This window comes from Balaenoptera acutorostrata, chromosome 1, assembly GCF_949987535.1.
Source record: "Balaenoptera acutorostrata chromosome 1, mBalAcu1.1, whole genome shotgun sequence".
Lineage (NCBI taxonomy): Eukaryota > Metazoa > Chordata > Mammalia > Artiodactyla > Balaenopteridae > Balaenoptera > Balaenoptera acutorostrata.
The window spans coordinates 37,904,795-37,929,630 of record NC_080064.1 but is presented as its reverse complement, the minus strand read 5'-3'; the positions used below and the strand labels follow the sequence as shown (position 1 = coordinate 37,929,630).

Genomic DNA, 24,836 nt, shown 5'->3' with positions numbered 1-24,836 from the left:
TTAGCTTAGTGTCCTAAAGGTTCATCCATGTTGTAACATGTGACAGGATTTCCATCCTTTTTAAGCCTGAATAATATTCCATTGTAAGTATATATGTACTATATTATACTTATCTATTCATCTGTCGATGGACATTTGGGTTGCTTTTACCTCTTGACTATTGTGAATGATACTGCTTTGAACATAGGTGTGCATATGTCTCTCTGAGACCCTGTTTTCAGTTTTTTTGCATATATACCCAGAAGTGGAATTGCTGAATGATATAATCGTTCTATTTTTAATTTTTTGAGGAACCACCATACTGTTTTCCATATCTATTATACCATTTTACAGTCCCACCAATAGTGCACAAGGGTTCTAATTTCTCCACATCCTTATCAACACTTGCTATTTCCTGGGTTTTTTTTTTTTTTTTTTTAATAGTTGCATTCTAATGGGTGTGAGGTGATATCTCACTGTGGTTTTCATTTGCATTTCTCCATCTCTAATTTGTTGCAGAGACTATCCTTTCCCCTTGATACATGAGGGTGTATTTCTGGGCTTTCTATTCTATTCCATTAGTCTATATGTCTGTCTTTTTGCCAACACCACAGTGTTTAATACAAATCTAATTTTGTTTTCCTTGCATAAACCCTTCTATGGCTCCTCATTGCCCTCAGGGTAAAGTCAAAACATCTAATCCTGGTACTCATTATCTCTGTGGCCTCACTGCTCATTCTTCTCTGACCTGTTGGTTCTTGTCTCAGTTGTGCACTACAGCTGTACTGAACCTGTTTCTCTTTCAGTTCCCCAAATGGGATGTGACCCTTTCCACCTCTGGGTCTCTGCCCCAGCTCTTCCCTCTGCCTAGGACACAATCCTTCCATCTTCCAATGGTCTGGCCAACTCTTATTTAACCTTCAGGACTCAGCTTAGCTATTACTATCTCTGGGAAGCCTTTTCTAATCTCCCAAGATTAGTTAGGTACCCCTCCTACATGCTCCCATAATGCAATAGTATTTATCATTGACTTTAATTCACTGTTTGCTTGTGTATGTAGTTTATAAATTCCTTGAGGGCAAGGGCTGTTTTGTTTGCATTGACATCCACTGGGTCCTGCATAGTGCCTGACAATGATAGCTGCTTATCATATATATTTTTTAATACCATCTTTTAAAAATTTTTAATTAATTAGTTAATTAGGGTTGTGCCAGCTTTAGTTGTGGCACACGGCATCTTTGTTGCGGCATGCAGAATCTCTAGTTGTGGCATGCAGGATCTAGTTCCCTGACCAGGGATTGAACCTGGGCCCCCTGCATTGGGAGCACAGAGGCTTAACCACTGGACCACCAGGGAAGTCCCTTATCATATTTGTTGATTGAATGAATAAATGAATAATCAGTGGCATTTTCTGGCTCAAAAGCATTCAGTGATTTCCTGGCTGATTACAGTATAGTTTTGTAACCTTAGTTGCTTACCAGAATTGCTTAAGAGCTTTTTAGAAAGTGCAGATGCCAGGAGTTCACACAAGGCCTATTGGGTTAAAGTCTTGGGTGAGGCCCAGGCATCTGTTTTTAAAAATAAATTAATAAAGCGCCATAAGTTATTTTGATGCACAGCTAGTGTTAAAACATGGAACTCAGGATAAACTCTTAGCCTGATACTCAGTCCTCTGTGCTCTAGCATCATCCTGCCTTTTTTTTTCTAGTTCTCCTCCTCTTTAACAAGTACTCTGTAACTCAGGCAAACTGGGTTTAATGTGTTTACTAAACACTGTGTGTTTTCCTGCCTCTTTATTCATATTATTTCTTCAGCCCAGAATACACTCTTTCCCTTTATCCTATAGAAATCTTCCTTCCCTTCAAGACTTGGCTCAAAGTCCACTTATTCCTCCATAAAACCTTTCCTGATTCTCTGCCACTGCTAAACCTCCCTACCTCTCCCTTATGTAGTCAAAATGTTTCCCTCCATCGACCTTGTCTTACAGTTTTTTTGGCACCTCTTATTAAACATTTTGCCATATATTGAAGTTATTTTTGCTTTAGTTTCCCTGCACAAGTGTAAGCTCCTAGAATAGAGGAGGAACCCAGGCTTGAGGGTCAAAAGACTTGGGTACAAATCCAGGTTCCACCATTACTAGTTGAATAACCATAGACAAGTTATTTAAATCTCTGGGCTTGATTTCCTCATTCATAAGAAAAGGATGACAGGGCTTCCCTGGTGGCGCAGTGGTTAAGAATCTGCCTGCCAATGCAGGGGAAACGGGTTCGAGCCCTGCTCTGGGAACATCCCACCTGCCGCGGAGCAACTAAGCCCGTGCACCACAACTACTGAAGCCTGCGCGCTCTAGAGCCTGTGCTCGGCAACAAGAGAAGTCCGCACACCGCAACGAAGAGTAGCCCCCGCTCGCCACAACTAGAGAAAGCCTGCGCGCAGCAACGAAGACCCAACACAGCCAAATAAATAAATAAATAAATAAATAAATAAATAAAAATAAATAAATTTATTAAAAGAACAAAAAGAAAAGGATGACAGAATGTTTAAAGATCTTGCAAAGTTCAAATGAGGTAACTGTGAAAGTGCTATGTAAAACCAGTTGCTGGCTATTATATAATGGCAGGGATAGTGTCTTACTTATCTGTATGCTCCTAATCTCCCAGCAGTACCTTGTGTTTAGGACACTCTTTTATAGACATTGGCTGAATGATTGGATAGGGAGAAAGGAAGCAAACAACAAACATTTTATGTTATCTAAAAAGTGAAGTTGAGGTAAATTTTCCAATGCATTTTAGTACCTGTATGAATGGCTGGAACTCTTGCCTCATGAATGGAGTAATTTCTAAATGGCCTCTTACATTGTTCAATTGTAAGGCCTCTTGCATAGTCATCCTTTTCCTCTGTAACTAATTTGCTCAACAGTTTCTTTTCCAGCCAGATTAGCTAGTCAATCAAACATACATTTCTGGTACACCCAGAAGGAACAGAACCGAGCACTAACTTACAAATAAAACAGCAGACATGTTACTTACCTGATAAGTCTTTAAGTCAACTAAGGTGTTTGGATGAGAAAATATTTCATTTTTTTAACCAATAATTTATTGTACTTGGCAGTATCAGGGACACTTTTTAAAAAAAATAACTTTTTTCTGATTATAAAATCATACATGCTCGTTAGAGAAATAGCTAATATATATGGAATGTAAAGTTTTGCATGCATTTTCTTTTTTCATCCTATGACAACCCTGTGAGATATAGCTATTATGATTGCTATTTTATATAAAAAAAAGCTAAGGATTAGATTAAATAATAGCTGAAAAGCTCTTTTTCCATTTTTACCTACTTAACTCAATTTTCAAGTCTTAGTTTAAATTTTCACTTTACTATAGTGGCTTTTCCCAATGATCTCCCTCCATCTAGGTCGTTACTTAGATTATTATTCTCTTTGATAGCACTCTTTCCTTTTTCATGGTAGCACATCTCATAACATATAGTTCTTCATTTATTTGAATGTTTGTTTATTGTCTCTCTCATATGTCAGTTCCAGTAGGACTGGGACCATGTTCTGTTTTGTTTACCACTAGCAACAAATAGGTAACAGGTCACTGAAGAGCTTGGGGTTGGTGGAGGAAGTAGCAGGCTTCCTCAGGCACTGCCATTACATTAAGCTCAGGAAGCTAAAGACCACATTCTTAGATGTTGGAAAGTTGGAGTATTGGTTAGAGGGCACCACAGTTAAGGAGGACAGTTGTGTTTAGTATGATTATTCTCTTCCCTAACAATTCTCTTCATAAAGCTAATATGGGTTACTTTGGCCCCTTGGCAAGGATGTTATAGAAGGACTTCAATTGTATGATGTGGGGCTTAGAATGGACTGCCTTTCAGGTCTATCCCATCATATTATATTGTTATTCCATACCCTTGGGCATTATTTTCCTCATGAGTATGTACCTTTGAAAAAACTGTTGATCCATCCGTGAGATAAGTAAGGACAATGTATATATACTGACTAGCTTATCCTGTACATAAGGTCATAGAAATACTTTTCTGAGAATACCTAAAAGAAAAGGAGATATTCATGAAGATTAGGGAGAAGAAGATTAAAAATTTGAGAGAGAGAAAGAGGCTGCATCATACAGGGCCTTATAGGCCATGGTGAGGATTTTGAATTTTGTTTTAAACACAGCAGGAAGCAGTTGAAGGATTTTAGACAGGAGAGTAGTAGGATACAATTTGCATTTTAAAATAGCACTTTGGCTGCTCTGGAGAATTGACTGTAGAGGGACAGAAGTGAGGGCAAGGAGACCAGTGAGGAGAAACTTATAGATTATATGAGAGATGTGGGTAGCTTGAATTGCAGTGGTATCTGTGAAGATTTTTAAAGATCTGTTTTAGAAATAGAAAGACAAGGTCTTGTGACTTAGGTAAGAAAGAAGAGTGAGGAATCAAACGATGCCCATTTTCTAGGTGGGTGGTTGTTTCATTTACTGAGATGTGGAAAACTTGGAGAGTGCTGCTGGAGAACTTCCTCAGCTGTGTGTGTATTACCTGGGTTTTTTTTTTTTTTTTTTTAACGTAACACTGTAATCGGCATAGTCTCTTCGCTACGGAAGACCAGACTCAGTCTTTGAGCTTTTCAGGGATAACACATCACTACATCTTAAAGCCCTTCCTTGGACAAGAGCTTTCTGGCCTAAGGTCTGAAGACTGAGGTAGCTGATGAGAGCTGATTCATGGAGAGTGTAGAAGAGATTTCTATATGTAGATACATAGTTAGGGACACTTAATTCTTTCATTAATTCAATTAGTATTTATTGGGGCTTATTCTGCTAGACACTGATCTAGGAATGGCATTGAACCTCTTCTCGGTGAACTCAAGAAGTGAAGTTAATTGTGCGTTAGGACTTTCTGAATTTATTTGCAAAGGGTTTAGAATTCAGTGCTATGGTCAAAATGTGCTAAGAAAAATGTTTTAGAATTTAGCATCCCTAGAACGCTTCTGAGTGACATGATATCCAGATCTGCTGCTTTGTTTGAATTGAGAGTTGGCCTTAGACTAGCATTAGCTGCTTCCCAGAGAGTCCAGTGGCTGATAGAGGAAAGATAATTTGGAACATGTTGGTAAAATAAATCTAGACTTAACTTCACTGAAGATTAATCATCTGATTTTTCTCATTTACTCTCTCTCTCTCTCTTTTTTTTTTTTTTTGGCTGTGCAGTATGCAGGATCTTAGTTCCCCAACCAGGAATTGAACCCATGCCCCCTGCAGTGGAAGCGCAGAGTCCTAACCACCGGACCGCCAGGGAATTACAGAGGGCACATCATTCTGACACTTGAGATGGTCTGAAACCAAAGAAAAGGCTCTCTCTTTTTCCTTACAGCTGTAGATACTTATGTATACACCAGACCTCAAGTCTGTTTTCTCTGCAGTAGAACCAGAACTGGCTGAGTCCTCTGTTTCCACCCCTTCCTTTGATAACTCCAACTAGTCTTTGTGAATTTTTGTGAACTTGAGGGTAATTAGTTACCTATCTGACCCTTAGCCTTCAGAGGAGATTTCTGCCTGTACTTGGAGTGACTATTGGGTTGGGAAGTTGTCTTCCACATAGCAAATTGGAAACCTTTCCTCCCTTTCTACCCCCCTACCTACCATTTGCCACTAGAAGATACCATTTGAGCTTATAGTTGCCTCTAACTTTTGCTTGACCTCTTCCTTACCCAGAGAACAAGTAGTGTGTTGATATGGGCAGAAGAGGTAGAAGAAATGATTAGCTCATTTGAGGACAGAGTATCCTTTGATATAAATCACCTTAATTAGAAACTTAACCTCTTTTGGTTTCCATTTTTCATTTTGTCCACTGTCAAGCCCTTACTCCTGAGATCTGCTAAGGGGAGGCAGGATGTGTTGTCTTCCTTAACAGATTGCTTTGTTCACTTTGAGCCCAATCACCAGGTGAATGTCAGAGGTTCCTGTCTGAAGCTGGAGAATGTGGGGTTGTAGTAGATGTGGGGTAGCAAGCTGGAGGGAAGAATGTTTTTAAACATGACCTTAATATCCATGTTGCTGGTAGAGATATTATGGATTTGGGGATAGGAAAGCAAGCTGGATGGAGTAGTCAGGAGCCCTGGGCTGATCGTAAATCATGTCTGAAACCATCGATTGCTAGTAGAGCTTTATGGGGCAAAGAAAATAGTCTTATTGTTATCTTAGTTCATTTCTTTGAGAAGATTTGTTTTACAGATTTATCTTTTAATGTTTATTTAAACAAATTTGATTTTGATTATGAGATGTTTGCTGTAAGAATTAAAAATCTGTGGGAAAAGTTTAGTCGTTCCTTTTTTTTTTTTTTTTTGTCTGTGTTGGGTCTTAGTTGGGGCACACAGGATCTTCGTTGCGATATGCGGAGTCTTTCTTTGTGGTATGCAGGGTCTTTAGTTGTGGTGCATTGGCTGTCTATTTGTGGCACGTGGGCTCAGTAGTTGTGGCGCGAGGGCTTAGTTGTCCTTCGGCATGTGGGATCTTAGTTCTCCGACCAGGGATCGAACCTGTGTCCCCTGCATTGGAAGGTGGGTTCTTAACCACTGGACCACCAGGGATGTCCCAGTCATACTTTTTTGAATCTTGTGGGTAAACAGTCATTTTGTTGTTTATGGTAGTTTACGTGCATAGAAAAACACTCTTACTACTTCAGGTGCGTTAAACAAACATGTTCTTAAAGTGGTGAATGGGTTATACTAAGTGTCTGTGGGAAGTGTGAGGAAAGAGGGGGCAATATCTTTATGGCCTCTTCTACTTGGCTTTCAGCTACTGATAAAAGAAATACCCTCTATAATTTTCATAAAGGAGATCTTAGATATATTTTTTAAGTCCATATGACTCTGACCATTTTAAGGAATCTGCTGACAGAGTGTCAAAGGATCCTTAATTTCATATTACTGAGTGGCCAAACACACTGTTTTGTATTTTGCTTTAAATTCATTGCTACCATAGTATCTGCCATATAGTAAGCATTATTAAATGTTTGTTTTGCATGATATTTATCAGAAAATTCCTCTAAAAGCACATTTCTCTTTTTGATCTTAAGTTACATTAATGACAGAATTGGGAGGGCTTCAAATAAAAGAGGGAACTTAAAATCTGCCTCTATTTATTTAAATGTACTTAATCATTCATTTATTAATTCAACAATTTATTGTTTGTGTCACTGGATACTGGGCTTACAGAGTTGAGAAAGATCTGGTCCCTGCCATCAAGGTTATAGTACAACATGATAAGCAATAGTAGAAATACATACAGGGGACAAAAGTGGCACAAAGTATGGGATGGGGTATCAGGAAATGCTTTCCAAAATAAGAGACTCAAGCTGGGTTTAGAAGGATGAATAAGAATTAGCAAAGCTGTGAAGGGGAAGAAGAGTATTCTGGGCAGTAAACATATATGAAGGCAGAGAGAGTGAAACATTTAAATATTCTGAAACACATTTTGGGTTCCCTTTCTCTTTGAATCAGTTCATTACTACTGACTGTTTGAGTCAGGCAGGTCCCGGTGGACCTCCTGGAGTGGAGGCTGAACCATGGCAAACTCAGGCCTTGGCAGATGTGTGGATGTGCACTTGCAGTGGCTGTGGAACCTCGAGCTGAGAACAGGAGGCTCCTTTGGAGCATGAGCCTCCCACAGGGCGCTCTTGGGATGCCTGTCCCAGAATTACCCAGGGCAGTAACAAAGCTTTCTTTTCTTCTTTAAACCAAGCCAGCAGGATGGGATGTCTGCTAGCCTTTGTGTTTGGAGCCAACCAACAAATATACAGTGGCCAGCACAATGGCATTGTTGGGCTTCAGTGAAAACTAGGTCGGGGCCCAGGCCCTCCTCTGCAGAGGGCCCATCCAGAGAAGAGGTTTGACAAGCCACTGATTTGGCTATTTGGCATTGATGCTGGTTTCTGATGGGCTTCTGACTTACTTTTGGTATATAAGATTGTAGGATCTCTTCCCCTTGTTTCTCTCAACACATCTATTTGGAATCTCTGAGTTGCCTTTGACTCTTTTTCCTCAGTTCTCATATCTACCACTCAGTTGCTGAATCCTTTAGATTCTACCTCTGCTTATTCTAACTCTAGCCCACTTTTTCATGCCTATGATAGCATTCTAAGTCAGGCATTTGGTCGTCTCTCATCTGGACTGATGCAGTACCCTTCAAACCTCCCTCTAGCTCCTCCTCTATCCTGCTACCACCATGAGCTTTCTAAAATGTAGTTTTGGTCATGTATTAGTTTCCTAGGGCTGCCATAACAAAGCACCACAATGTGAGTGGCTTATAAAGACAGAAATTTATTCCCTCATAGTTCTGAAAGCTAGAAGTCTGAAATCAAAATGTTGGCAGGGTCTTGCTTTCTCTGAAGGCTCTAGGGGAAGATCCTGCCTTGCTTCTTCCTAGTTTCTGTTGGTGTTCCTTGGCTTACAGATGCATCACTCAAACCTTTGCCTCCATTGATACATGACATTCTCCTTGTATGTCTGTGTCTCCTCTCCTCTTTTTGTTAAGATACTGGATTAAGGATCCACCTTACTCCAATAGGACCTCATCTTACTTGATTACATCTGCAAAGACCTTATTTTCAAATAAGGTCACATTCACAGGTACCAGGGGTTAGGAATTGAGCCTATCTTTTTGGGAGACATAGTTCAACACACAATAGATTATATTATACCTTTACCTATAAACCTTTAGTGGTCCCCATGATCTGCTAAATTAACTATAGATGTTTCATCTTGGTGTTCCAGAACTTCTACACTAACAATAAATATAATAATAATAGCAATAATAACAACTAACATATTGAGAACTTCCTTTGACATTGTTCTAAGCATTTTACACATCAGTTCATTAAATCTTCATAATTCTATGGATTAGGTTCTATTATTATTCCCATTTTATAGATGAATGTTAAAGAGTAACTAACCCAGGGTCACACGACTAGTCAGAGATGAGATTCAATCCTAGGCAGTCTAACTGTGCAGTTTGTGGGCTTCACCACTATAATGTACTGCCCAGCTTTACTTTTTAGCTTTATCCCTTCTCCCCTACTTATATTTTATGCAGGGAAAGAAAAACAAAAAGGAATAACTACTAATCTCTGCACTTTATCTTTGTGTTCCTTATGCATAAAATGTCTTTTTTACTCCCAACCCTACATATGGGCTTCCAGGAAACAGAACTGAATCCTCAATGGGTGGTTAGCCAGGCCTATGTGGGGGAAGGTATTCCAGGTAAAGGGACCAGCAATGTGCACAAACGTGCAAGTAAGGAGGGGTCAGACCCTTATAAGCAGGAGTGAAAGACTTTGTATGCCATGGTAAGGATTGTGGATTTTATCCTAAGAGTAATAGGGCATCAGTGAATAATTTTAACAAGGGAGTGGCTTCAGTTGGCATTTTAGAAGGTTAATCTTGGCTGTATTAAGGAAAATGGATTGGAATGAGAGCTAAGTCTGTTCAAGATGTAAGAAGGGGAAAAGGGGCTTCCCTGGTGGCGCAGTGGTTGAGAATCTGCCTGCCAATGCAGGGGACACGGGTTCGAGCCCTGGTCTGGGAAGATCCCACATGCTGCGGAGCGGCTGGGCCCGTGAGCCACAATTGCTGAGCCTGCGCGTCTGGAGCCTGTGCTCCGCAGGAAGAGAGGCCGCGATAGTGAGAGGCCTGCGCACCGCGATGAAGAGTGGCCCCCACTTGCCACAACTAGAGAAAGCCCTCACACAGAAACTAAGACCCAACACAGCCATAAATAAATAAATATTTTTTTAAAAAAATCACAACCCTAAGAGGTACAGAAAATATTAAAAAAAAAAAATAAAGAAGGGGAAAAGAAGACTAGATAGAAAGCTAATGGCATAACCTAGGGGAGGGATGATGATGATTAGATATTGATAGTGGGGAGAATGAGTTGTGTACTGTGAGCTAAGCACTGTGCTAGACGTACTTTGTATACCGTATCTCTTTTAATTATTCCCTACCTTTGATTAAATACCAAATCATATTGGTTCTACCTCTGAGATGTCTTCAGATGTTAACCTCCTTTCCATTCTTGCTGCCATTGTCTTTCTCAGGCCTTTGTTACTTCTCACCTGGATGATTCCAGAAGCCTCCTAACTGTTCTCCCAGCCTCAATTCTTGACCTTTCCGTACAGTTTTTACATTACTGTTAGAATGATATTTCTGTGAAGCATGTCTGATCATTGTCCTGTATGAAAAAAAATTGTTAGTTGATTATATGTCATCTCTACTGGACTGTGAACTCGACTAGACTAGACTGTGAACTAAGGGCAGGGACTCGCCCCACTTAGTTTTATGTTTTTATGTAGTAGGTTTTCAGTGTTTGTGTAGGTGGATGGATAGATGAATGGGTCTACCTCAGGACAACTGTGCTAATTACGTGGCAGCAAATGATCTCTGTTAGTTGGATGGCAGCACATTTATCTGCCTTGGGTAAGTGCCCTAGCTCTAGGCTATTTGGGTAGATTCTTCAAAAAAGGTACAATAATTCTTACAGTTGATGTTTTCTTCAGGACCTCTCCGAATATGTCTTTGAACCACTGTTCATAGATGTTTGTTTGATTACAGGTATCAGTACATTGATAATTCAAAGTTAAAAAAAAAAAAGGTAACCGTTTGCCTTGTTCTTCTGACTGGTTATGATTGGGTGAGGTTATGGTGAGAATCAGCAAGAATTGAGAACAGGAGCCCTGGGTGTAGTGAATGTTACTTAAGGGAGAGGTAAGTATTGCCTAGTCCTGCTCCAGAATATTCTTTGTATGGGCATGTTTATGTGTCTGTCTGTGTCTGAGTGGTACCGTCAGAGCCTATAGGGTGTATGTCGGAAGAACCATACTCTCAGCCTAGACAACTCTTAACTATCTTTTTAGGATCCAACTCAGGTGTTACTTTTTCTCTGAAACTTTCTAAACTCCTCAGTATCTACTTTCATACCCAAGTATTTACCTCTGCTAAAGGGTTATTAGTATTATTTAGTTACCTATGTGTCTTTCATTGAACTTCTTTAAGGTGTAAACTGAGTGTTTACATACCTACATTTACTATGTGGTTGGGACTCTTCCAATCACTGGGAGATATAATGTTGATGTAAATGGACAGGTTCTTACTCTCATAAGGGGGTGACAGGAATGGGAGGAGCGCTTAATAAATCTTTGTAGAAATAACCTGAATTGATATTCCTTTTTTTTTTTTTGGCCACACCGTGAGGCTTGCGAGATCTTAGTTCCCCGGCAACCAGGGATTGAACCTGGGCCCATGGCAATGAAAGTGCCACTGGACGGCAAGGGAATTCCCTGAATTGATATTTCTGAGTGGAGAATTGTGTCCACTTACCCGTCCCTTTGATGATTTTCTAGGGTGTTGGCATATGATTTCTTACATACATAGTAATATTGTTTAGTCACCAAACACACATTTGTTTACTGAGTGCCTTCTAAGAAAAGAGTCTTTAATGAAATCAAGTATCAAACACAAATGAAATGGCAGAAACGCTAACATTTTATTAGACCGTGAAGAGGAGAGGTTTTGGTGTAGGTAAAGTTGGGGAACAGTCACTTAGAGGTATTGAAGTACCTATAACACATTTGATTGGCTGATACTATAGTTTTCTGAACTTGAAAGTTTAAAAGAACAACAAAGTTGTAAAATCTTCTCTCTCTAGTAGGTATTTAAATGTGTTGCCAGTGCCTTAGGTGGTTTTGTAGAGCTCCCAAGGGAGTGGTCTGGAAGAAAATGAAAGCAAAGCAGCTGTTATCCCCAGCCCGGAAAGCTGAATGTGCTGGAACAGTTGTTCTTGCCTCTGCTTCCCACAGAGGGATTTGTTCAGAACACACACCAGCTGAGTCTGCACAGGGAGTTGCTTATAGGGAAGTGGACACTCCGACTAATGGGCACACAGTGTAGCAACTTAGAAATCTTCCTTCTTGGCAGATCTCAAACTTCCTTTCCTCATACATGCAAAGGTCTTGAGACATTGAGAAGTTGTGGTTTCTGAGGGCCCAGAGGCTTATCAGCTCCACCAAAGTATTCACCGAAGGCAGGCAAGAGAAGTGGGTTGTAACAATAAATTCCATTTGGTTTCCCTCTCTGGATCTGGTTTGTGCTTTTTCCATCTTGCCAGGAAAAGTCAGAGCCTACTAGCCAGTGTGGTTCCTCACCTTGTCTCACCTCTCTCCTCTGCTCTCCACCCTGTGGCTTGGTCTGTGGATTTCTCAGGCTTTCAGAGACATGACTGGACAGAGTAATAAACATGTGTTTCTCTGAACCAGAATCAAGAGTCTCTGGCTTAGCCTGGCCCACAGAGAATACACATACAGGCTTTTCACCAGTCTTTTCTGCCTGGCCCTCGGGAGGAAGCCTGAGTGGCTCCCAAAGTCAGGCCTTCCATGTCACACTGTCACCACACCAAAGAAGTGAACCACCACCTCTTCATATCTTTTTCACTCTCAGAGCTAAAGAAATTTGTCTGCATGTTTAGCTGTCAGCTTCATTGCCCCCATATAGCTTGGAATTTGCAAGTTCAGTTTCTTTTTAGCAAATGAGCACCTCAGACATAAACTGTGAACAGATTCAACTAGAGTGAAGAGACGAGGGCACTATGCTAATGCTGTCGTTATGCCTCGTTTTGAGATTTCCAAAGCTGGATTATCAAGCAAGATGAAGCAGATCAACAGGTTTCCCTTTTGAGAAGTTTGGCAAATCCTTAGGCATTCTCTCTGCCTTGCCAGACCTGATCCACTTCATCCAAGGATCTGAAGTGCTGCATCGTGCTGCCCCCAACTGGTTCTTTTTGGTGCTTATGTTACCACATCAGAAGATCTCATTATATGGAACTTATATTTTTTTCTTAGCACTTTCATGTATTTGTATTCCATTCTTATAATAACATTGTGAGTTATATGGATCATGGGTTATCATACCTACTTTTTATGTGGGAAAACTGAAGGGTAGCCTTATTAGTTGATTTGTCCAAAGTAAAATGGCTGTTGAGGCAGACTTGGACTAAAATTCAGATTTAAAAATGTGTGTGTGTGTGTGTACATATATATATATATATATATATATTATTTATTTATTTATTTATTTGGTTGCACTGGGTCTTAGTTGTGGCAGGCGGGCTCCTCAGTTGTGGCTCGCAGGCTCCTTAGTTGCAGCATGTGGGCTCCTTAGTCGTGGCTCCAGGGCTCCTTAGTTGCAGCTCACGGGCTCCTTAGCTGTGGCATGCAAACTCTTAGTTGCGGCAGGCACGTGGGATCTAGTTCCTTGACCAGGGATAGAACCCGGGCCCCCTGCGTTGGGAGCGTGGAGTCTTATCCACTGCGCCACCAGGGAAGTCCCTAAAATTCAGATTTCTTGCCTTCTATCCCATTAGGTTCCCTAGTCTTTTGTAAATTCAATATCACCCCCACTCCAAAAAAGTATTAAGAGCTTAATTTTAGGCTTAGAGGAATTTGCCCCTTTTTCTCCCTTGGAAAGAGGAGGGAGATAATACATCATGTAAGGTTTGAATAAATTCATGAATTTAATTGGCAAAAAATTTTGAGCTCCTGTACTGCATGAGGCTCTCTGTACCCAGACACCATGGCTCTCCAATGTAATGTAAGGGTAGAGCATGAACTCTGGAGCCAGACTGCCTGAGTTTGAACCCTGGTTCTGCTGCTTAATAATTGGGTAACCTTGAGCAAGCTGCTTAACCTCTAAATAAATGCCTTTTGTAAAATGAGAATAATAGTACACTTACCTTAGGGTTATATGAAGATTAAGTGATGTAATTAATGGAAAGTTCTCAGAGTAGTGCCTGGCACAAAGCGAGTACCAAGTAAATAAATATTAGCTGCAGCTGCTGCTGCTATTTTTGTTATTATTATTTATTATCTCTATGTAAATAGGCTTATTTGCTCTTTAAAAAAAAGGGCAAAGCAGCTCTTCATGGGTATGTAGGAATGACGAACAGCCAAATTTCTTGAAAGAGTACATCTTCATGTCGTTTCCCCTTAGCCTTATCTTCTACTCACTCCTCAATTCACTTTGATCTTACTCTGGTCTTAACCACTTTACTGAAACTGCTCTGGCCATGGTTGCCAGTGACTTCTCAGTTGCAAATTCAGTAGACACTTTTCAGGCTCATCTTACTTGATCTATAGCATTTGATACTATTGGTCATTTCCTCTTTGGAATGTTTTCCTCCTTTGGCTTCTGTGGTGACATTCTTGCTTGCTTCTTCTTCCTCTGCCTACTCCTTTAAATGCTACAGTTGCTTGGGATTCTGGTAATTTCCCACCTTACATGTTAACCCCTGGGCAGTTCCATACATTCCTTAGCCTCAGTGACTACTTCAGCTCAATGTCATTGCCTCCTAAATGTTAGTCTCTAGCCCAGACTTTGCTCCTAAACTTCAAACTGACTCTGTATAGGACATCTCCACATGCCCTTAAACCCAACATGTCCTACTTGAACTCACTATCTTTTAACATTGCCTCTTCTAAAAACCTGCTCCTCTCCCTGTATTCTGGATATTTAATAATGGCACCCAGGGACCAGTAGCCTGCGATCAACCTAGGAGCTTTTCATTGCCCTTATCCCCCCCATCCAGCATTCATCAAGTTTTTTTTGACTTTGCCATCTAAATCTTGAATCTTGCTCTATTCCAGTGCCTCCACTATTGCCTTAACTCAGGCATTCTTCTTTCACCAGGATTATCGCAATAATCTCCTAACCTATTTTCCCTTCTCCGTATTCTCCACTCTAATTCATCTATCATACCATTGCTAAAATAATCTTTTCTTTAAAAAACAAATATGAACATGTTGCTCTTTTGCTTAAAAGGCTTCTTTTGTTCCTTATAGACAGGATAAAGTCCATATACCTTAGCAAAGCATATCAGCCTCACCTGCCTCTCCTCTCATGCACTCTGACCGTATTGAGTAAATTAGTTTCCTGAATACACCATGCTCTTCACCTATAACTTTACGTATACGGCTCCCTCTGTGTGGACTTTCTTTCCTGCTCCCCCAAGTCATCCTTTGGACTCCTTTATTTCCTTTGTGCAGCTTTCTCTGACATGCCTAGACTGAGTTAGTAACTTTATCCTCTGTGCTGCACAGTGCTGTCGTACCTATATAAAGCCATCTTTTAGCATTTACTACGTTATATTGTTTGTCTATATCCCTTAATAGATTGTGATCTTCTCAAAGGAAGGTGCAGCACCTACCATAGTGCCTGGATGCAGAATAAGCCCTCAGTAACTTCAAAAAAAAAAATACAGTCTCTATCTTCTAGATGTCTACTCTCTAGTAGTTTCACCACCACCCTAAGCATTCCTGACAAATGGTAGCTGGGTTTTCCTTCTGTTTTGCAGTATATCAACTCTGGAAACCTGGAACAGTTGCTAGACAGTAACCTGCATTTGCCCTGGACTGTGAGGGTGAAACTGGCTTATGACATAGCAGTGGGCCTCAGCTACCTTCACTTCAAAGGCATTTTCCATCGGGACCTCACATCTAAGGTACGAAGGCTTTACATGCACTACTCTTTGAGACACTGTCTTCCATTACCAAGAAAACTGTGTTAAGAAACCAGTCATTAATGTGCTTGAGAATGATGGAGATCTCTTATAAATTCAACATTCAGTCACAGAGGATACAACTTATTACTATGTACACCTAGTCCTTAGAAAGCCAATCTCGGCTCACAGCGGGTACCTTTCATTGCTGAGTCTGGCAACACATACATCTTGAGAACCTTCACTCTTGGCTTCAGATCCTGAATGTGTGTTGCAGGAGTAGATGGCATGAGGACACTTAAGAGGTTCTTGCCCTATAGGAGTGACAGCAGTCAAGGTAATGTGGGAGCCTGTCTCTTAGTGTTTTCTCCCATGGCCTCCAGCAGGAGTTCTGTGATTTTTAGTCACTTGAGTGTAGGTTTTGAAACCCGTAATGTACTGACCCATTTTCTTTCTGTGTGATTGAGTTTCTGCCATCCTGCCAGTTCCTTTTTGGCGTCAGCTGGTCTCTGTAGTATTCTCTTGCTGTCCAAATTGCTGTGTGACCAGGTTAGAAAAGAGTTGCTTTCAGAGGAAGTTGGCCATACTACAAGGCAGACACCTCAGGGCCAAGTAGCACAGGACATCACGTGACAAGGCTTACATAAAATAGTACTGTTTGATCATTGATATGGGAACTATAAATCATCTAATATAACTTCTGTCCAAGAGCTGATTTAAAGTCTTCTAGGGAGGTATTATAGAAGTTTTGTACCTGCCCAAGAATAGCTGTTATTTCATTCTGCACCCTCAACACATACATATGCACACACACGCACATGCATGCACATACTCCTACAGCCCTTCTGTCATGGATGAGGGGTATGGGAGCCTGTTATAAGAAAAAGTTTGCGAAGGGAACAAAAGCAGGCTGTGCTGTCAGAGCCAATAAGGCCTAGAGCAGTGAGTCCCTGGCTACCTCACATTAGAATGGTTCTGGTGTTCCAAACAGCAGTACTGTCCCCGAGGGACCCTGGCCATTGGTTTGTGAGTACTACACAGAAAATAGCTTTGGGGAGGTGCTTGTAGGGCTCCTAGGTGTGGCAGGGCCATTTGTAGTCAGCTGCACTGTTACTGAAGGAGCACTAAGACTGGCAGGTGGAATCTGGTGACCAGCTGAGACCTAGTTGTGAGGAGTCCTTTATCTTCATTGGTATAAGCAAGGACTGGACAGTTGGACAGCTGGGACCTGGAAGGTGGTATCATTTCCTTTCCTCAGACTTTTCTCCTTCCTTAGAATGTTTTAGAAACTCAAAACTTAGAAAACTGCACTTGTTCCAGGCAAATGGGTGGGGTTGTATCAACTTAGATACTGCCTTAAGTTGGTAGTATACTCTCACCTTAGGCATGCAACTAAAATCAAGTTGCTGGGGCTTCCCTGGTGGCGCAGTGGTTAAGAATCCGCCTGCCAAGGCAGGGGACACAGGTTCGAGCCCTGGTCCGGAAAGATCCCACATGCCGCGGAGCAACTAAGCCCGTGCGCCACAACTACTGAGCCTGCACTCTAGAGCCTGTGAGCCACAACTGCTGAGCCCTCGTGCCACAACTACTGAAGCCTGCGTGCCTAGAGCCCATGCTCTGCAACAAGAGAAGCCACCACAATGAGAAGCCCATGCACCGCAACGAAGAGTAGCCCCAGCTCATTGCAACTAGAGAAAGCCTGCGTGCAGCAACGAAGACCCAACGCAGCCAAAAATAAATAAATAAAATAAGTAAAAAAAAAAAAAAAATCAAATTGTTGCTTCCTACTCAGAGAGCATCATTTCTTCTAAGGTGGAGGGAGGCCATGGCAAGTTATCTGTCAGTCACACAGGTATTTCCTGTGCACCTACATGAGTGTCTCTGGTGCCTGGTACCATGAATGAAGGGATATTTGAAAAAGATAATTTCTGACCAGAGGTAGTCTTGTTGGGAAATAACTGAAGAATAGTTCATAGCATCTTATAATTGAGTGTTCAGCTATAGACTATAGTTTTTCAGACAAAAGAAAGATCACTAGGCTAGGGTAGCTAGGCTTTCTGGAGGAAAGTCCTCCACTACCAATGAGTTCCTAAGAACTCATCATATTCTCTTCAGTGCCCCCAAAACACTTTGTCCCATTGTGCTAGTGTCCAAGTGTGATTCTGTCTGGGATTGTCATAGTGTATGTATTGTAAAAATGACTAACCTTTTTGGAACTATAGGGTAAGACCACTGTCCTTTGGTTTTCCTAATAGGGAGTGGGTATTCCCATGTCAGTTGGCTTGAGATGAGAAACTAGGAATTTAGGAGAAAGAACTCCCTGGTATCACTGGGCTGTACTTTCTTGGGTCTGAACTTTAGGGGGTGGTGAGAACAAATGACTTTGCAACCTGGAGACAGGCTCGGAAGTACACTCTAGGGAATCTCAAGTTGAAGAAAAACTTCATTGCCCTTTTTATCATCCCTGAGCTTTTGGTAAAGTTTTGTCTAAATGTTTTATCTTCATAGTGTTGCAGAGATTAAGGAGAAGTTTGTGTGTCCCCACCTAGACCAGAGCAGCCCCACCCAGGAGACCTGTGTGATGGTGACAGTGACCATAAGAATGAGAAGCCCAAGGGAGAAGTCTAAAGGGACAGAGTAGGGCTTTGAAATTTCCAAATTATCTCCTTATTGTCCACCTTGGGTCTGAGTTTGATTTCTTTAAGGACAATAAAAGGTTTACTTATATTCTAGCGTGTACACTTCCTATTATTTGATGGTTCTGTTGTGTCCATGTCTCCCACCAACACATGAGTTTCTCAAATGCCGCTCATATTCACCTTTTTATTCCTAGCACCTAACATATAGAGCCTGTCAGAGTAGGGGCTTCCTGGCCCTCTTTCAGAAAATGTGCTTGATGGCACAGAGGCTAAAACATCTGCTTGAGAACTGAGATTTTGAGTCCCACACCCAGTTTTGTCCCACCTCTTTAAATGACCTCAGTGCTCTTGGGTCCTTAGTGTCCCCAGTCTATTGACCTCATAGGAGTGATCAGTCCGGGCTTTTCAGGCCAGAGCTAACAGGAGGGATTTAAAGTAGTAGGAGCGTGTTCCAGGTAGGTATACCAGGATAGAGAGAAGCACATGCCTTTTTCCAAATGATCCTGAGCCTATGGTAGCGGCAAAGAGGATCACTGGTTTCCAATCAGAGTGCCTATTGAAAGCAGTATTGCCTTTGTAGGATTCACACATCAGTGGTTACTGCAATACTGTTTTCAAGAGTGAAGAGTCTGTCAGATATAGCTGTTCTGTCTAATTTTGTAATTATTGCGATGCTGATGATTTACTTAGAAGCAAGTGTGATGCAGTGTGGCTTTAAAAACATTCCATTATTGAGCTCCATCAAGAAGTGGCAACAGCCACACACAAGCTAGGAGTGGCTGGTACAACTGTACGTGAGCCTTGGCTCTTAGGGGCAGCTGGGAGAGCAGTTTCTTTCTGCTTAATACTGTTACTGCCCAGGATCAGGCAAGCACCACTAGTCTTTTTGGATTTCCCCTAGGAGTGTGAGTTATGTATCGTACCTCTCTTCTTGCTTGCTGGGTTTTTGTTAGTTAGTTTGTTTGTTTTGGGTTTTTTGGGGGGTGGGAATGTTTTTTTGTTTTTTGTTTTTAACTCCAAAGAATCCACTCTGGCCATTCCACTAGAGTGAAAAGCCTATCTAGCTGTGATCTTAGGCTAGGAACCCCACAACTAGGAACAGAAAATGCCAATTTTCAGAGACTGAAGAGAGCATGAATTAGAAACAAAGTTGAATGCTGGGGGGAGGTAGAGAGTGTGTATTAGGGCACCCTGTAGTCATTTTTTATAAAGAGAACCATCAACAGCCTTTGGGAACCATTTATACTATGCTACTAGAGGACATAGAAATTACTAGGATGCAATCTGTACCATCCCTGGGCTCTTAGTCAAGTTGGAGAGACAGATATGTGAGTAGATTATTTCCCAAGAATTACAGAAAAGAGAGGGGATCACATGGTGGGATGGAGGGGAAGGGAAGGGATGGGACACATTACAGCAAACCAGATAATCTTTTGAGACTTGGACTGCAGCCGTCTCTGGGACATTTAGGAGGGCAATTCAGTCTCTGATCTCCCTGTGGTATGAAAAGAAACTTTTAACCCTTCTTGAGATGTAGAATCAGTACTTTCTTTCTAAGTGGGTTTATGGGTGAATTTGTTGGTGGTAAGTGGAGAGAGGTGTTGGCACATGGAAAGCCTTTTTTTTGTTGTTCTAGAAATAGCTTTAGCTTAGAGCTAACACTCACAAATGGACTTGGCATTTCTCCGCTCAGGTGGTTTTATTCAGCGCCAATACTGACTGTGCAGCTGTTCTAGGAGACCTCAGGATCTGCTCTTAGGTGTCTACTCTGGCCCAGTTCTGAAGGATTTGTGTTGGCTTCCAGAAATGCATTCATGGCCACCTTTTGAGTCTCTTGTCAGCTCAGTCCCCATTATGGAGAGTCGAATGTATGATTAGTGTATGCCTTTTCACCTGCTTTTGAAAGAAGCTTCAGTCATCTATCCAGGCTTTCATATAACAAACTTTTGCTAAGTTCTTTCTGTGTGTCTGTGCTAGGTTAGAGATACAGAGATAAATGGGATCATTCCCTGCCCTTGACGAGGCAAACATGTAAGTCTCTCTGCTACGGTGTGATGTATTATAATAGGAGTAGGACAAAGAAGAACGGGAGCCAGGAAGCAGCAGTGCCTGGGCCCCTCTTTGAACCTGAAAAGGTCACCTGTCGCCTCAGGGAAGTCTGACTGGGCCTTTCTTATGTCTGCTGCTTATTCCAGGCATACTTTTGAATAAAGCATTCTTCATCCTCTATTTAGTGGACTTTGTATCCCACACAGCCTGAAAATTAGTCTGGCTTCTTCAGAACCCCACAGTGGTCTGAGCTTCATATTTTGTACTCTGTAGTCAAAATAGTCTGTACTGGGGCCATGTTCAAGTTGGGTGAGAAATGCAAGCATTACGCTAGGGGTAGGTGCCCTTGGATTAACCAACGTTGGAGGTAGGGGCTAGCATCCCAGATGAAGGGGTCTTATTGTATTGCCTGCACAAACAGTGCTGCCTTCTCCATGGGCCCTGGCCCCTTTTGCTATCTTTTTTTTTTTTTAATTAATTAATTTATTTTTGGCTATGTTGGGTCTTCGTTTCTGTGCGAGGGCCCCCTCCAGTTGCGGCAAGCGGGGGCCACTCCTCATCGCGGTGCGCGGGCCTCTCACTATCATGGCCTCTCCTGTTGCGGAGCACAGGCTCCAGATGCGCAGACTCAGTGGTTGTGGCTCACGGGCCCAGCTGATCCGCGGCATGTGGGATCTTCCCAGACCAGGGCTCGAACCCGTGTCCCCTGCACCAGCAGGCAGACTCTCAACCACTGCGCCACCAGGGAAGCCCCCTTTTGCTATGTTAAGACTACATTGTTCCTGCCATGGCCTTGCTGTCTCTAGTGGAAAGCTTTTCAGCCAGTTCCTCTGGAGAGGCCAAAATCATTAGGAGGGATCCCTTTAGAGTCAGGAGACCTGCGTCTTTACCACTTATAGTTGTAAGCTACACTTTTCTCATCTTAAATGTAAAAATCTCAGATCTGCCAACCTGACAGTGTTGTTTGAATCACTTGGATTATGTTTATGAAAAATGTTTTGTAATTCGTAAGGTACCACACAGACAGAAGTAGACAATCTGTCCCTTGCCCAAGGGGCTAGGAAATATTCTCTAGGCCACTTCCCCCTTAAGACATCCCTGCTTTGCTAAAGCTTATAGTCTATAGCTTACAGTCTATAGCTATAGGAAGGGACTATAGAAACAGATACTTTCATTATAATATCTCAAATGCTAAGGTTAGAGAGAGGAGAAGCATAGGGTGCTTTGAAAAAGGATATTTAACCCAGCCTGAGGGTACAGAGAAGACTTCTTGGAGAAGGTGATGCTTGAGCTGAATCTTGAAAATTGAATTCTGCTTAGTAAGTATTGTGTGTGTGGAGGGGGGTTATATTCTAGACCAGACCAGACTGCATAAACAAAGGCATAGAGGCATAAACGGTCTGATGTGCAGACTGTGAGGCTGAAGTGGTAGGGGATAAGAATTGAAAAGAGAGGAGTCTGATCATATACTATCTAATTGGATTTTATCTTCTAGATAGGAAATGAAGAACCATTGTGGCTTTTTTAAAGTAACAGCTTTTTTGAGATATTACATAAAATAAAATTCACCCTTGCAAAGTATACATTTCAGTAGTTTTTAGTATATTCAGTAATCACCACTAACTAATTTCAAAACTTTTCATCACTCCAAAAGGAAAACCCCATGCCCTGTTCTCCTCTCCCTTCAGCATTTGGCAATCACTAATCTTTTATCAGTTTCTATGGATTTGCTTATTCTGGACGTTTCATATAATGGAATCATACAATATGTCATTGCCAGCTTTTAAGTAGGGGAGTAACACAGATTTGCATTTTACAGAGATCATGCTGGCAGAAATGAGGAAGGTGGATTATGGAGATCAAGCCTGGCCCAAGCCACAGAGACCAGTTGGAATATTGCAGTATTCAGGGGAGGATGTGAACTAGGGTAATAGTAGTGGGGATGAAGAGGGAGGGACCGATTTGAAAAACATTTAGAAGCTAAAATTACTTGGAGTGAGAGTAAAAAGTCTCGGCTGAATCTCAAGTTTCTAGCTTAGCAAACTGGGTGGAAAATGGCAGTGCCAGTTGACATAAAAATATAGCTAGAGTTTTAGTTTTGGGGGAAAAAAGATGAGTTCAAGTTTGCATGTATGGAGTTCAGTGTGAATAATCCAGGAGGAGATGTCCAGAAATAGATGAGATGTGCAAAGCTGAAGCTTGAGGATAAAGGTCAGTGCTGAGGATATACATTTGGGAGTCATCAGCCCAGAGGTGGTAATTAGAAAAGAAATGTGGAATAGCCTCCACAATAGAGCACAAGCTGTAGGCCCAAGATAGAACCCTGAGACCATCATCCTCATTAGGGCCTGCATTGGAGTGTGTAAAGGTGGAGGAGGAAATCCATAGTGTCACAGAAGCCAGGAGAGAAGATTCAAAAGGAACAAGAATAGCCTGTAACTAGCCTCTAATGGCTAGTCTTTTAGCTCCAGGACTGCAACGGCTTAGTCTCTGCATGCCCAGTACTAATATGATTCCTGAATCATATGTAAAAGTGCTGAAGAAAATAATCAGCAATGTCAACAGCAGCAAGATCAAGTAATAAAAGGACTGATTTTGTCTACTGAGCTTAATGCCACAGAACTCATGGGGATCCTCAGTGAGAACACTTCCAGCAGAAGCCAGTGAGGAAGGAATGGGAGATAAGGAACTAAAAACAGCAAGTGTTGCCAGCCAAACTTCACTAGCCCAGACCCCACTAAGGGCAGGCTCAGGAGTTTATTGAAAAACCCTATAGGAACTAATCCTGGTCAGAGTTGCTCTCCTTTTTCCTTCTCGCCTCAGATACAGACTCCTAAAGTTTGCTCTTTTGGTTTTCAGTATTCCGTCTCTGTCTTTGGCTCTAATGCCCAGCTGTTGGTTGTGGGGAAGCTTTAAGAGAGGCAGTGGTCACACTCCAGACCAGAGGCAGACCGGGCTAGGCAGGCTTGCCCCATGTTGTAGGGCCCTGATCATCCCTGCTGTAGTCATTTCTTAGCTGCTCAGAGAAGCTACTATGAAGTCACTTCTTCCTGGATGGGTGGTTTATAATGAGTGAACAAGAGGTCTCCATGAATGTGAAGATGGGGCAGAAACTGAACAGCTTTGACAAGGGCAGTATACTGTGGTCCTGTTCTGTTCCTTACTTGCTGAATCTAAGCTGAATTTAACAGGGTTGTTTCTGAGGGCTATAAAGCAAATAGTAAATAGGACTTCAGACTGAGCCTTGGAGACAGGAACCTGAGTTGCTGGTGAAAGAGGAGGAGGAGGGGAGAAAAACAAGTGACAGATCTGAGGTGCCACTGCCTCACAAGCCAGTGCCCAACAGCCTAGGCTTTGACTGTCTAATAGACAAGCTGGCCTAGAGCCCGTCTTCTCACAGACAGTAAAGTCAGGGAGCTGGGGTGGGGGTGGCGGAGTGCTGAGCCAGTGGACTGATGGGAGGGCCAAAGCCAGGACAAGCACAAGGACGGTCCTGCTTAGAAGCCAGAGACACTTATGTCTGCCAGGAATCAAGGGTAGGAGAGGATGTAATGAAATCACATTACATGAAATCACATTTCCCTTCCAACTCAGGGAAAGAGAGAATAGTGTGATCACATCAAAGCCAGAGTAAGGGACTAATTTGTACCTGATGTGGAGTAAGCAGGTGACTTGGCAATGCCTTGGCAACTGGACGCCAAGGCAAGGAAGAGGGAGGGCTGGTTTGGTGATATAGGGCCTTGCTGGCCCCAGAAATGTCTGTGGGAGCCAAGGATCCCTGCTCCCTGCTGCCTCTGGAGGAAGGTGGGTGGAGTGAGTTGCCTCCTGAGCCAGAGTGGTATAGGGCCATTTTGAACACAGCTATTTGGGGAGAGTTTGTTGCTGCTTTGTGTTTATTTTCACGTCACTTGGGTGGGTCATCCTTTCTCTGGAGATAGCTGCATTTGTTCAATGAGCTTGTCCTGAGCCTCTCTCATGAATTGAATACTGTGAGGAAGGCAGGCCCAAACCTAAACTTGCTCCTGAGGAGCTGATGGCCTCTGCTAGGCTGTAAGAGGGAGTGGCACAGAGGGGTTAAGGGAGTTGAGATGAGAGAGAGATGAAGGTGAGAGCTGGAGAGGTCAGGACTGGAAAGGTAAGCTTGTCTTAAAACACAAAATTTTCTGAGGTGAAAAGAATTGGAAGAACATTCCAAATGGAAGGGAACAGTATAAGCAAAGGCAAAGGTTTGCAGGACCTGTTCAGGCTTCCCAAATCAAGCTTGTCTGTTACAAGTTTGGATGAAGATGTGTACATAGGGGCACCAAGGCATGGGGAGGTTGGTAGCTGGTTGGTTAGAGCCAGATCATGGAATTTTTTTCTTTGGCTGCGTTGGGTCTTCGTTGCTGTGCACGGGCTTTCTCTAGTTGTGACGAGCAGGGGCTACTCTTCGTTGTGGTGCACAGGCTTCTCATTGCGGTGGCTTCTCTTGTTGCGGAGCATGGGCTCTAGGTGTGCGGGCTTCAGTAGTTGCAGCACGTGGGCTCAGTAGTTGCGGCTCACGGGCCTAGTTGCTCCATGGCATTTGGGATCTTCCCGGACCAGGGATCGAACCTGTGTCCCCTGCATTGGCAGGCAGATT

At 42.3% G+C, this 24,836-nt stretch overlaps 1 protein-coding gene across 2 annotated transcripts in view; it reads left to right on the top strand.

Annotated features, from left to right (window-relative positions):
- Window positions 1-24,836, top strand: part of TESK2 (testis associated actin remodelling kinase 2) — a 111,504-nt gene that overhangs the window by 82,269 nt on the left and 4,399 nt on the right. Inside the window, exon 4 of one of the 2 annotated variants that reach the window (XM_057541844.1) lies at window positions 15,384-15,530. The exons of the other annotated variant lie outside the window; for it this stretch is intronic. Within the exon in view, the coding sequence (XP_057397827.1) occupies window positions 15,384-15,530 (147 nt within the window). The remainder of the gene's footprint in view (window positions 1-15,383; window positions 15,531-24,836) is intronic. 2 annotated transcript variants of the gene reach the window in all.